The sequence below is a fragment of the Lissotriton helveticus genome, chromosome 6 (genome assembly GCF_964261635.1).
Source record: "Lissotriton helveticus chromosome 6, aLisHel1.1, whole genome shotgun sequence".
In the NCBI taxonomy this organism is placed as follows: Eukaryota; Metazoa; Chordata; class Amphibia; order Caudata; family Salamandridae; genus Lissotriton; species Lissotriton helveticus.
In genome coordinates, this window is record NC_136067.1 from 2,976,899 (window position 1) to 2,990,467 (window position 13,569).

General features: G+C 41.8%; 2 protein-coding genes across 2 annotated transcripts in view; both read right to left on the minus strand.

The window, feature by feature from the left end:
* LOC144761524 (uncharacterized) overlaps positions 1–13,569 on the minus strand; it is a 745,631-nt gene that overhangs the window by 420,068 nt on the left and 311,994 nt on the right. Inside the window, 1 exon segment of the mRNA XM_078646848.1 lies at positions 1,831–2,185. Within this exon segment, the coding sequence (XP_078502974.1) occupies positions 1,831–2,185 (355 nt within the window).
* The window catches only part of LOC144764114 (zinc finger and SCAN domain-containing protein 12-like), a 57,476-nt gene continuing 46,102 nt past the window's right edge, over positions 2,196–13,569 (minus strand). The window contains exon 3 of the mRNA XM_078650284.1: positions 2,196–2,507. Coding sequence (XP_078506410.1) covers positions 2,196–2,507 — 312 coding nt within the window. The remainder of the gene's footprint in view (positions 2,508–13,569) is intronic.

Below are 13,569 nucleotides of genomic sequence, written 5' to 3' on the forward strand. Positions count from 1 at the left end.
CATGTATTTCCAAAGGGATTCTTAAACAGTTACAAACATAAATACGACACAGGACTGTTTTATAATTAAAAAAGGTGCTTCAAGACAAACGTTATGGTGCACAGTGTAAACCTTGAACTTTTAAATCGTATGTTGGATGCCTAGAATGAGAGACAGTGATGTTCTAGCAAGTTGTGCACATGTAAAAGCTTGCTTCCTGCGGAGTGCAGCACTGTATTTATTTGCAAGAAAACATTTTATTCTGGGACTAGGAATAAACATTGCTGAACAGGACTATGTTACTTATCCTGTAAGCATCTGTTCATTGCATGTAGAGCTAAAGATTCACATGCTTTGCGTACTCCTGCCATCTATAAGGGGGGGCATGGACGATTGCAACTTGTTTATCTTTCTTTGAAGAAGTCTTTCTGACGTGCCCTTTCAGCCAAAGAGTCTGGACGTGGAAAGAAGACTGGGAGCGTGATGGTCTGGTCAAGGCGGAATGAGGAGACCACCTGGGATAAGAATGTTGGATTATTTCTAAGAACCGCTAAGGCCGGATGTAGCTGGGAGAAGGGTTGCTGCAACGTGAGGGCCTGCAGTTCACTAATATGTCTGAGAGAAGGTATGTCTACTAGGAAGGCAACCTTCCAGGAAAGAAACTTCACAGTGATGAATGCAGAGGCTCAAAGGGAGGCCCCACAGGTCTGGTGAGGACAACTTTGAAATTCCAGACCACAGGAGACAACAAACAGTTTGCAGCGGCTCTCGTCATGCTCTGGCGAGAAGCAAAGACTACATTTGGCGTGAAGAACAGCCCTGGGTATTTAGAGTGACTCTGGGGGCACCTTGACGGCAGGAGTATGCAGAGCACGTGTATCTACAGCCACACATGCCACGAACATTGGTGCTTCCGTGCTAACATGCAAGACAAACTAATTTAATTATTTTCAAATATTAATTTTAAAAGTACTTGCTGAATGTGTATAATTTTCTTTCTTGAAAAGCAGTTTTAAGAAAAGTCAGATCTCTGTTATGTCAGTATGTTGAATTGTGAGATAACGCTGCATAATGTTCCACATAATTTTCCTTTGATAACATAATAGGATTCATAATGTGCCTTTTCGTGCCGTATAATTTAGTCATCCAAGTCTCATACTTTGATCCTCTACTGCAGCCTAAATCCAGTGGCCGCCCCTATATCAATAATCAGTGGATATCTATTTTGCTTCGTTTCTCATTTTCACTGTGTAGCGTGGTCTGCCCAATGCACGACCGTGGTTTGGTTTGAATAATACGGGTATAGGAGTGAGACGAACCCAAACACCATGTAAACCATGAGGGGGGGTGACTGATCTGTTGCTACAGGCAACAGTCTGACCAGTTTTCCATCTTTATTGCAGGTTCAAGAGGGCACGAACGCCATACACTGGGTCCCTTCACAGAGAGTCTGGAGTATCTCGAGTGGGTGAACGTGGCTTTGTCGCTCGCAAAGGAGGCAAACTGCAGAGCCATGTGAATGCGTTAGTATGACGGGCTTCCTCGAAGTATTTAAGAGTTGAGCCACACACACGTTTCCATAGAACTAGTGGTACAATCAGTAATGGTGTGAGGACTGCTGAATGGATTGCACCATGCTAGGAGTGGCCACAGAGTGTTGCTGCTGAAGACAAGTCATTTAGCATCAGCACAGACCCCACTTCATTTTCACAACTTCTCATTAGTGGAAAATTAGGTTTTAATTGGGCCCTTGCTTGAACACTTAATAACTGAAGTCCTTTTTGAGTTACGCGTCTCTGTCTCAAACACAGAAATGTCTTGAAGGAACTCCTCCGCACTGTAGCACGCGATGTGGATTTGTTTGTGTCTGATCAGGTTTGAGGACTCGCTGAAACTCTTCCCACATTCATCACACCCATAGGGTTTCTCTCCTGTGTGAATTCTCTGATGCCTGGTCAGATCTGAGGACCATCGGAAACTTTTGCAACACTCTGAACATTGGAAGGGTTTCTCTTCGGTGTGCACTTTCATATGTGAGAGTAAATGTTGCGAGCGAAGGAAGCTCTTCTCGCATGCGGTGCACTGAAAGGGTTTGTCCGCTTTGTGGATTTGCTGATGCTTGGTGAGTCCAGAGGCCTTACGGAACATCTTCCCACAGTCATTACATTTAAAGGGTTTATCTCGAGCATGGATTTTCTGGTGATTCCTCCAGTCTGTTAACCGCCGAAAACTCTTGCCACATGCACTGCATATGTACAGACGTTCTCTGCTGTGAACTTTCTGATGGTTTGTAAGGTTTCCTTTTTTCTTGAAACTTCTTTGACACACAGTACATGTAAGATCTGGGTCTGTTGCTGGCTTCTTCTGCTCTTTTTGGGGCTGCGCTTTTTTCGTACACCTTTCTTCAGAGTTCTGAACAAGAACGGTCTCCTGTGCTTTCCAGAATAGGGTCTCTTTTTCTTCCGGGGCTGGAGAAGTTGCTTCGAAATTACTGTCCACACATTTCTGCTCGACTCGGAGGTCACACTCTGTTGGATTAAAATAGAATGAGATGTTAATTAATTAACACAACCGAAGTCTCTGAAAGTGTCGTGTATTTCTATAGGTTCTGAATCAGTCCCCCTATTCCTGACCCTATTCTGGTTAAACTAACTATCAAGTTAACTAACAGTCAGCCCATGAGGCAAGAAAAGCCCCCATGATGCAGATACCGTTATCTGACGCAGTCACACTCCGGCACAGGAACGTGTTATCTGATTAGGTCATAACGCTTGAGATCTAATTAGACAAGCGACATTCCTCCAGCCCCTGATAAGGCATACGACGTTCTCATAACAAATCAAACCTATGACAACCTGGATAATCCGTGCGGCCATTGTTTTGATTTCACAGAGAACTTTAGTAAAGAATGTGCTAACGAGCAAGTCGTATGACATCTTTATTGACGTATCTATGTCCATCCTTACGTCAATCTCGGCACCTTTAAGGTATAAATATTGCCGACCTTGCCCTATGCAAACACACGCGTGGTGACAAGAGCGGAGCAGCCCTACTTGCCGAAGCCGAGAGCAGAAGCAGACCCCGCTGGCGCAGCCCCGCCTTCCTGACACGCTGAGAGACGCGCTGCTATCTCAAGCCGAGAGACCCAGCACCGGCGCTTTCGGGCAGCCCTCGCAGGCAGCCTGGAATATCAAGAGCAGAGAAAGAGATACCATTCCTCATTCATCCTAACTTCCAGGTACAGAACTGAATAACCCCTCACAGAGAATTCTTTAGTTATTCACTTGGCAAAAACAAACTTAACTTAAACTGTAACTTTCTATTCCCGCCCACGCATTAGACTTAGGTCAGGTACACGGGGTAGGCGTATTTAGAAACACCAGTTGAGTACGTTTAGTCAAATGTATATGTGTATGTAAATATATTTTAATCATTTTAAACATCATATGGCTCAGAAACCATATCAATGTTTTTACAGTATTAGTTTATACTATTGCTTTTAATGTATCTACTTTACTTAACTATAAGTATTGCAATAATATCGATCCATTTCTCTTGTACGAGAAAAGAGACTGATCAATAAATAACATCTTTTATTGAACACGCCCGTCTCTTCCTTTTCTCTACATTCTGATGAGACTAAGAATGCACGTACTGACTGAGTAAAATAATTGCCTTGTGCTCACACGACTCTCGAGATTGACTCTTGATTAGGGGAGAGCAAAGTTGTCATGTTCTATGGTTGTCAGAAACTAAATCCCTTCTTGTCTAATCAGGGAAGTTAATCCTTCCTTGAACATTCGAGAAAGTTTCTAGCGAACTCTGAGCTTAGCTGGCAAACCCAAAAATTAAGTCTAGTATCGACAGTAGTAGACCTAGTTAACGTCTGGCCTAGGCCTTTACTGCTGTAGGTACTATTCCAATGCGCAGAGCCTATTGGGAAGATAGGAGCTACACTACATGGCGCCCAACGCGTTTGGAAAGGGCGATAAAACTAACGTAAGACATTTAGAGTAACTCAGTCGTGCTTTCTCACTCAGACCCCTTTTCCCAAATACTCCAAAGACGTCTGGAGTGGGTGAAAGGTTATATCCTCCAAAACCTCGCAGGAGGGAACTCCTATGTATGGTTCTTGGTCAAGTCAACGTTGAAGGATAAACAGTTCCAAAATATTGTACATCTAATCTTTGTTCCATAAAGAAACCTGATCTGCAAACAAACATAATACCATCCTGTCAGTAAAATGGGAGACAGTGATGAAGAAAGAGAGGCAGTTAGATTAGCAACTGAACTCGCAGATGCTGATGCTACCATGCAAGCAGCAGACCCGAATATAATACTCATTCCGGTCATCAAAAGGAGATCTATAACTCTAAAACTTATAGAAAATGGACTGACACCTAGAGGTGGCACAGTCATATTCGTAATCGAGGCACACGAATATCGGCAGACAGAGGTATATTATTCATGGATACATTTTCCAGCAGCAAATGCTGTAATAAAGTACTTCCACTATTACAAAATAGAGGAACCTCCTGAAATGTACACTCCTTTCGAGGAGGTGGAAGTACCACTCAAATTCCAAGAGCATTTGCTCTTATTTGATGGCGCCCTAAAACATAACAATCACAATACAAGGCTCGGTCCTTTAGGAAGACCAGGAGCAACGTGGCCGGTCTTAGCCGGATACACACCACATCCAGACATCGAAAGAAGGCCTGCAGCAGAGCTGTTAATACAGCTAAAACAACTACTAAAAATTCATAGACAATTAGTTCAGTATGTAATGCGGACTTCAACAATTCAGCCAGCGATTAAACTTCCACAGCTGACCCCTCACCAGGGGAACACAAATAAAATCACACCACAGAACATCCAATCCTGCCTAGGTAAAGTTCCAGCTAAACGGGAACAAATACCATTCTGGTTGGCACAGAAAATCACCCAAATAGAGGCGGTGTTTCCTGACACCACCCCGCTGGAAAAACACAGGATTCTGACTATATGTCTCCCAATGGGAATCGCACCACACATTGAGGACTGTGACACTTGGGGTACAGTCTTTGCTTCCATCTACACAAAAACGCACGGTGTTCCATCCATTTCGGTAATACCAGATGTGCTAAAACAAATTCAAGATGAATACGGTCCAGAACCTGCTTTAACTCTTGGTATGAAATTACTAAAAGACTTCAAGCAGGTCTCGGCTATATTATTAGCCAACATAAAAGGTGAGGCAGCAAACGTGGCGATCCGCCAGAGGTTAAAAGAGACAGATATAGCAGACCAACCAGCTGAAATAGCCAGAATCATAGAAAAATCCTATGAAGAACTAGGCAGAGATAGTCTAGGTGGAATACCAGTAAAACCGCAACTGACTACAAGTCCAGAAAAAATATTTTTTAATAATAATAATTCACCAAAAAAGAACTGGGATGGAAATAAACAATCCAATCCTAAAGAAAAGAAATTCCAGTCCAGAGGAAGGTCTCCGAGGCGAAGAGAGAAATCTCCAAACCAAAGACAGAGGTCACCACAGAGTGACCCCTCTGGGAATAGATCTAACCTTAGAAATAGGGATAATATTAAAAAACCTGATAGATATCAAGACATTGATACACGTCCCTCTCAATCTTTTCAGAATTCCTCGCAGAAATCGGAAAGAAGAGGACGATCAGAAGAGCACGCCAAGTCCAAAGACAAGGAACCTGCTCAGCTAAAAAAGAAATTACAATTTCCAAAAAAGAAGGTAGCCAGTATCAAGGTAGTTAAAAATGCCGAGAATACTGAGGACACAACTGAAAAACGGAGAGTGGGCTCAGACAATGCTAGACAGCGCAGCAGAGGTGAGCATAGCTCGCAAAGTCCTTATGAATCATCTGGAGACAGTGGACACGAATGAATACCTTCAAGTGGAAACTGCAGACACCAGAGTTAGCAAGCCCCACAAGATATACGAGATAACATTACGTATAGAGGGAGATAAGACTAGGAAAATAATGGGACTATTTTGGGATAACCTCTCCAAAGGCTATGACATCCTTCTGGCTGAAAAAGACTGGCCACCAGAGTTTGTCAGGGAGTGCCCTCATGGCGAAGAAGTAATTATGCCTGCCTTCTCGAATCAAATACCGATTCATAAAAAATACACACTTGCTAGAAAGTGGGCAGTGGCCTTAGCACCTGCTTTATATAAAAATCATGTAGGATGGGATGAGGATTCTCCTCCTCACAAAATCCAGTTAAAATCACAACCTACTGCACAAAGGCAGTACCCAATTAAGCAAGAAGCTAAAAAACAGGTAAATGAAATACTAGATCAGCTAGAATACCAGGGGGTGATTGAAACTTGCACCTCACAAATGAACAATCCTTTGTTTCCGGTCTCCAAACCAGACAATTCATATCGTCTAGTTTTGGATTACCGACACCTTAACACATGTTGCAAAACCTTTGCAGTGCAAAACTCACACAGTGCTGCACTAATGAATAACATAGTGCGCAAAAAATACAAAACTACCTTGGACATTTCCAATGGATTCTTTTGTCAAAACATAGCACCGGAGAGCAGATATTTAACTGCATTCTCAGTAAATGGCACTCAAAAACAATTCTGTTGGTTAGCCCAGGGGTACAAGAACAGCCCGGGGGTATTCTCAGCGAGAGTAACAGAATTACTACAACTATATGATGATGAAGCATTATCTTATGTTGATGACATTTACCTAACAGATGATGACTTGGAGACTCACTTGAAAAGAGTGAACACCATAATACTTGGGTTCGCTGCAGAGGGTTACAAATTCAACTTCAAAAAGTCCAGAATTGCCCATCTGACGGTCCTATTCTTAGGATATGAGTTATCAAGTGAAGGTAAAAGCCTGGCAGACAATTTCCTAGAGAAATGTGCCGTAATCCAAGCTCCTAAAACACTAAAAAACCTACAGTCAATTCTAGGCTTCCTAAATTTCGGAAGAACATACATTGCAAATTACGCAGAAAGGGTCAAACCCCTTTTTGATCTAATTAAACCAGACTTTAAAAGATCCAGTTGGACTCAAACACACACAGAAATTTTGAGACCCTTACAAACAGACATGCTAATTAAAACAAAATTAGAAACACGTGATAACACACGCAACCTTGTGATCCGAGTCATCCCAGGGAGATGCGGATTCACATACCTGACCTCTAATGAGGGAGAAAAGGTACCAATTGCATTCAAATCACACTTGTATACAGAAGCTGAACAGAAATTCAGTAATACAGAAAAAATCATTCGTGCAGTTCAAACCGCAATAGCTAGAGAAAAAGACATAGCTGACGGTAGACATATCACAGTCAGAACAGCAGAATCAGCCTTTGAGGCACTAACAACACCGTGTAATTTACCAACAACAACATTGAATCCGGAATGGATACAATGGGTGAATTCAATCACAACGGACAAAGTATACTACTACTTTGATCCAGAACTAGAAGAATTAAAAAATCTAAAATATGAAAAGACGCATCCTCTGCCAATCGACATTCTGCCTCTACGACATTACGCCTGTGTAATCTATACAGACGGACATGCTCAACCCTCCGTTTGGGGAGAACAAGCATACAACCCCACATGTGAGATTACAAAAGAAGTGTGGCACGGAGGTAAACTAAGACCTCTATTAACAAAATCACACTCAGTAGAAACTAATTCAGAAAAACAAACTGAAATAATAGCTTTGAAAATGGCGCTAGATAATGCGGATCGCGAATTCCCGACACTTATAGTGTCAGATTCATATTACTGCGTCAAATCATATAACAGCGATTTGCAGACATGGATTCAGAACGGTTACAAGGGTGACACAGATGCACAAATAAAGCAGAGACTGCTCTGGGAACAAATAGCTCTTTTGAAAAAAGAACTACCAAAGACTCACGTGACTCACTCACTGAGTCACCAGCGTGATGGCGTTCACGTTGTAGGGAATTCATTGGCTGAAGCAGCCGCAGCGGCAGCCACTAAACCGGCTCCCGTAGATCGAAAAAAGCGTACATTAAAATACATTGACGGTGAAACATTGCTGGCGGTGAAAACGTCATCAAAAGGCGACTGCTCAGCGTTACCGATCAACTATCCACTCAATTATACATACATAATCGATGCAAACTCCGTCCCTTTTGCTCGAATCCCTGGAGTGGGGGATAGAGTGATTCCAAACATGGACAGGAGAAACTTGTTAATCGCAGACGCACACATGGGCGAGGGTCTCAGACACCTTAAATTAAAAGATTCTCTGGAAGAATTACAATCACGGTACTGGTGGCCAGGCATGAGCCTGCACTACACCATGTTTGTAAAAAACTGCCCAAACTGCAACAGAGATCGCAGTGGGGAGAGAAGCCGTTTAATACCTCGTCGTATCAAGACAGATAATATTACCAGCAAAAAGAATGGCTTGCGATTAACATATACAGGCTAGTTTCCACTTATAATGTAGATCACCAGCACTCGGCTGACGTCCGGACTATTATACAAGATTTGCGAGTCTAAATGGCATATACGCTAAGAGCATGCTACGTTCGACCATTGTTTTCACTCAGGCAATCCAGTCTGGGGGGGAAACATGGCCAAATGAGCACAGCCCAGCGGGAATCTTATCACTTCCTTCCTGTGGGTACTGGATGGTGTAAAGAAAAAACCAAGGCAGAAAGCAATCTATAATGGAAAGGATATTAGGTTCGGGAGCTGGGTGGGTCAAACATCTAATAAGTGTCCAACGTAGTCTAAATAACTTGCCAAGAAATTCTCTGAAGGGATTCAGTCCGTACGAATTATTATTCGGAACTAGGATGTTGATCTCTGACCTTGATAGTCAGACTTCAGTGGTAATAGAAAAAACCTTTGATGTCAAAGACCGTTTGGCTATTTTGCAGGACTTAAACAAAACAAGAAAAGACCTGAGCAACATACAGTTGAAACAACAGCCAACGACCACTGAAGAATCACCACCTGTCCCAGCAAGACCTGTCTGGATTCCAAAAGTCGGGGATCTAGTCAGGGAGAAGATCGCGGTAAAGAAGGAATTTGGGCCTTCTTACAGAAAAGCAGTTCCTGTCTTGTCTGTCAACGGGACAAGATCAGTTGTACTACCGCCACTTGCTGGAAAAAAGGAGAACCGAGTTGTATCGATCGACCTGGTAAAACCACAACATGTGGCCGATAACAAACAGTAGGCCAAGTGGACTCCCAATAAGTAGCAGAACACCAAGGTTTGCTACCAGTACAGAGGTCCTAACAAAGAGGCTCATCACATTCGAAACGCCTACAGAAGAACAACAAGGACTATGCAACAATGCAATAGAACTCAGACCTCTGAAAACCCAAATAAAGACATTTAGCAGAGACACACCAATCTATACTGAAGTACCAAGTGAAAATGCAAGAAACAAAAATCCTGAACCAATTGGAACAATTGACAGAACTGCATCTGGTTACTTCATCAACTTCGATGATTCCTCTGACGGATTCAGTGAATCAAAGACACAGCCATCATCAAAATCCTTTAAAGACAAAGCTAAGGAACTTTTGAAAAATCTGAAAGAAACATATCTGGTTTCTCCATGGATTGAATTTTGGGTGGGTTTTGGTGCATTTATCCTCATACTTTGGCTCATCATGGTATTTACTTTGGGACGCTTCATTGAGGGAAAATATGCTAAAATGGACACAGCAAGTCAGAACATCAACTTGGTCCTCAAACCACACACATCTTCACACGTCGAGAAAAGAGAACTTTCTTCAGAACTTTCTTCAGCCAACTTCACAGCCAATCCGATACCTGGTGGGGTAGCCTGGGACAACACTGACTATGAAATTTATGGTCCGGTCGAGATCCTGAAATATCCACACCAAATCAAGATCTCTTTGAGTGACTTTGCAAAACCAAACTCATTTGCTGATGATTGGGACTTCGAGAGTATTAACAACATGATGTCTGACTTAGTAATGTCTGCTAAATTTACAAAACATGATTATTTGCAAGGTTCTACAAATTATGATAGTATGTATTGCTATAACCATTATGGTAACCATTTTTTACATAAATCTGCACAACCTAGAAATGTTTTAAGTTATAATCAATGGGAACATTGTGCTACACCTCCAAAAGGAAGCTCTAGAACCGTATATGACAAATATTCATATTTTTCAGGTTTTAACACAAGTAATGCTGAAACATTTTATTTTAAATTGTCAAACAAGACAGGGATGAAAACCATGATAACCAACACAAAATTGATTTATTCTGATTCGTTCTTTGAACAAATGAATACTTTTGGATTTGATTATTGGGACAAAAATGTTGATTTGAAAAGTGTTTGGGGTACAAAAGAATGGCAAGTACAGGGTTTAGAAGCTTTGTTTAGAGCCTGCATGATCCCAGAACAAATGATATTTTTAAATGACACTGTTCAACAAACCACCTGTCTTGGCTTAGCCAAAATCAAAGATTTAAATAACCCGTCTATTCCAAAGCCAACAATGTTTAGCAATAGCTCTGATACAGATGAAGAGATAGACGTAAACCATATATTAAACCAAAACAGAACACATCCTGATTGGAAACAATGGTTGATCTGGCCCACAGATACAAATTACTGTCAAGATAGATTCCTGAATAAAACACAGGGTTTCAAAATGACCAGGCCAGACCCTAGATATCCCCAAAGACATCACCCAGGGATAATAACAACCTACAGTGTGGGCAAATTATGCCTTCAATGGCTACAGACTTCCACACTGCCTGAAATTAAGCAACACCTAACTTTACTTACTGATGGTGCTGACTTGCGTGATTTCATACTGGGACCACGCAAACAGCGTCAAAAGCGTTTCATAGCAGCCTCTGTATATGCAGCATACAATGAGGCCTGGAAGGTTACTCAAATTGAGACAGCAGAAAGAATACGGGAAATTGACCGTATCAATTTGGAAAAATCACTATCTGTAGTGGACAATGGGTTAATGACTCTGTCCTCCAGAATTTTTTCATTGGACAGCATTGTGTCTTCAGCAATCGATATATTGTCGCAAGACTTACTGTTATTACAACATGGTCAGTCACAATTGCGTTCTATTGTACAGCTTGGCTGGACGTTACAAAATCTGCGTTCAGGCTATGTGCCTTGGCGTTTAATCAACACAACGTCACTATTCCAAATCTTTAACCTTACTGATAGACAAATCGGAATGGCGCAAAAGGGTGCTGATTATACAATCTTGAGCATTGAAAAACTAGAAAGATTACCAATGACAATGTCAGAACGACCTGTCAGTGAATGGATAATACACGGAATCATAAATATTCCAATCTCAACCTTCAGGTTTCAATACTGCCAAAAATATATACAGGCTGGCATGTACGAGAAATTGGGAAAGGGGTACCTTAAAACAACTTGGAACCTGCCCTATTCACATGCATGTGTCAGTAATAAAGGACAGAAAGTGTTTCTTAGTGGCAACAATTGTGCTATGTCACTAAGCGGCACGCTTCTGTGTAACGGTATTAGTTTGCATGGAGCCTGTGAAGGGAATTCATACAACCTTTCATGTCACCAGCAAGGCGCACCTGCAACTGAAATAGAACCATTCTTTCAAAGACTCTATAATGGGAGTTACATTCTTATTGTAGACCGCAGATGTAGTCTTATGCCCGGGACTCCTTATCTAGTCACTACAACGGCGAAGGTCAAGTGCTGTGGACGTTCTTTGTTCCCCAGCTCCTTCCCAGACAGGGAGGCAAGGGCATGGCCCAATTTGAAAATTACTTCTATTCGAATAGACACTTTAAGCAGAATGAAAAAAGTGCTTCTTCAGACGCCTACAAGGCTCACGTCATCAAAAGAAACGTATGATCTACAAGTCGCAAGGACGACTGCAGAGATACATACATTATTATCAACTAATTCCCCCGTACATTTCGCGGAAATCCTGAGCGAAATCTTAAATATTTCTGATACCACTGGGGTCTCAAAGGTATTTAAGACAGTATTTTCGATGGCATTAACACCATTCAAAGCCATACTGGGTATTTTTCCAGATTTCGTCCATTCGATTTTTGGCGGACTTCCCCTGATCCTGGGACTAATTGCAGGAATCCTATTCCTAGTCCTTATTTTTCGTTATGGCAACCCATGTCACAGATCAAACTCTCGCGACAATGGAAGATACGATCCTAGCCATTGGATACCGGGACCGGATATCAAAAATCCTGGGACTCTCCCGGCTTAGAGACCTAAACATGACTTGGTTTCTATCATTTCGACCAATGTGGCAAAGGTGTGTTTTACCTGTACTAAGGTGTCTGCTATGCGGAGAAGAATGCGTGTTAGACACCTGTCTGACGCTACAATCGGATGCGCCAGTGGATGCAGATACACTGTTGGTTCCTACCAAGGTTCACGCTTTGTGCTGCCCTCAAAGGCTGCCAATCCTGATGACGGCATTCCTGGAATCTTCACCACTGCGATTGAAGAGTAGTGAAGTTCAAGATGAAAGCAGCATCGAACAGGTACGACCTTCTGTCAGCAATGCGAATCAGAATGTCAATGGAGACAATCATGCGCACGAATGCATGGTTACCCCTATTTCCGACTTAGTGGAACTTTCCCATGAAGCTGTTGACAGTTTTTTCGAAAGCCTGAATGATATGATGTTCTCTCCAGAACAGAAATAGAGACTTGAGTAAACTCGCACACGGCGTTCCCTGAATTCGGCCTTCAACTTTAAAAATAAAGTCACATGAACAATTACAATCCAGTTCACGGACAGCAATTTTTTCAGCAAGCCCCTAAAATATTTTTCTTCCTATATTTTTTCCCGGGACACTGATCTTCTGCTTAAAGTAAGAAACTATTCCTAGAGAACTAAGATTTCTATTTTTAGATACTTTATAGACTTTAGCTGCCCGCTGGTATGTTCACAAATATTTTATTATGTGATGAAATGGTCTCGACCTTCCTTTCTGTATAGCCATATTAAGAGCCATTTCATGTGTATTTCTCATATAACAATAAGCAATAATGCATAAAAATGCGTGTTTACTTTTGCATTTAATTCATAGCTTAAGTGCATACAATATATATGACTGCAATTTTTCAGTATATTTGAAAATTTCAAAATGCATTTATGTATTTTAGGGTGGTAAGGTATACACTATACTCTATAGTATGTTGTACTATGTTATACTATGCATAGATTAGTAAATATGACCATAGTTAGCGTGGAGTGGGTGTCGTGTATTTCTATAGGTTCTGAATCAGTCCCCCTATTCCTGACCCTATTCTGGTTAAACTAACTATCAAGTTAACTAACAGTCAGCCCATGAGGCAAGAAAAGCCCCCATGATGCAGATACCGTTATCTGACGCAGTCACACTCCGGCACAGGAACGTGTTATCTGATTAGGTCATAACGCTTGAGATCTAATTAGACAAGCGACATTCCTCCAGCCCCTGATAAGGCATACGACGTTCTCATAACAAATCAAACCTATGACAACCTGGATAATCCGTGCGGCCATTGTTTTGATTTCACAGAGAACTT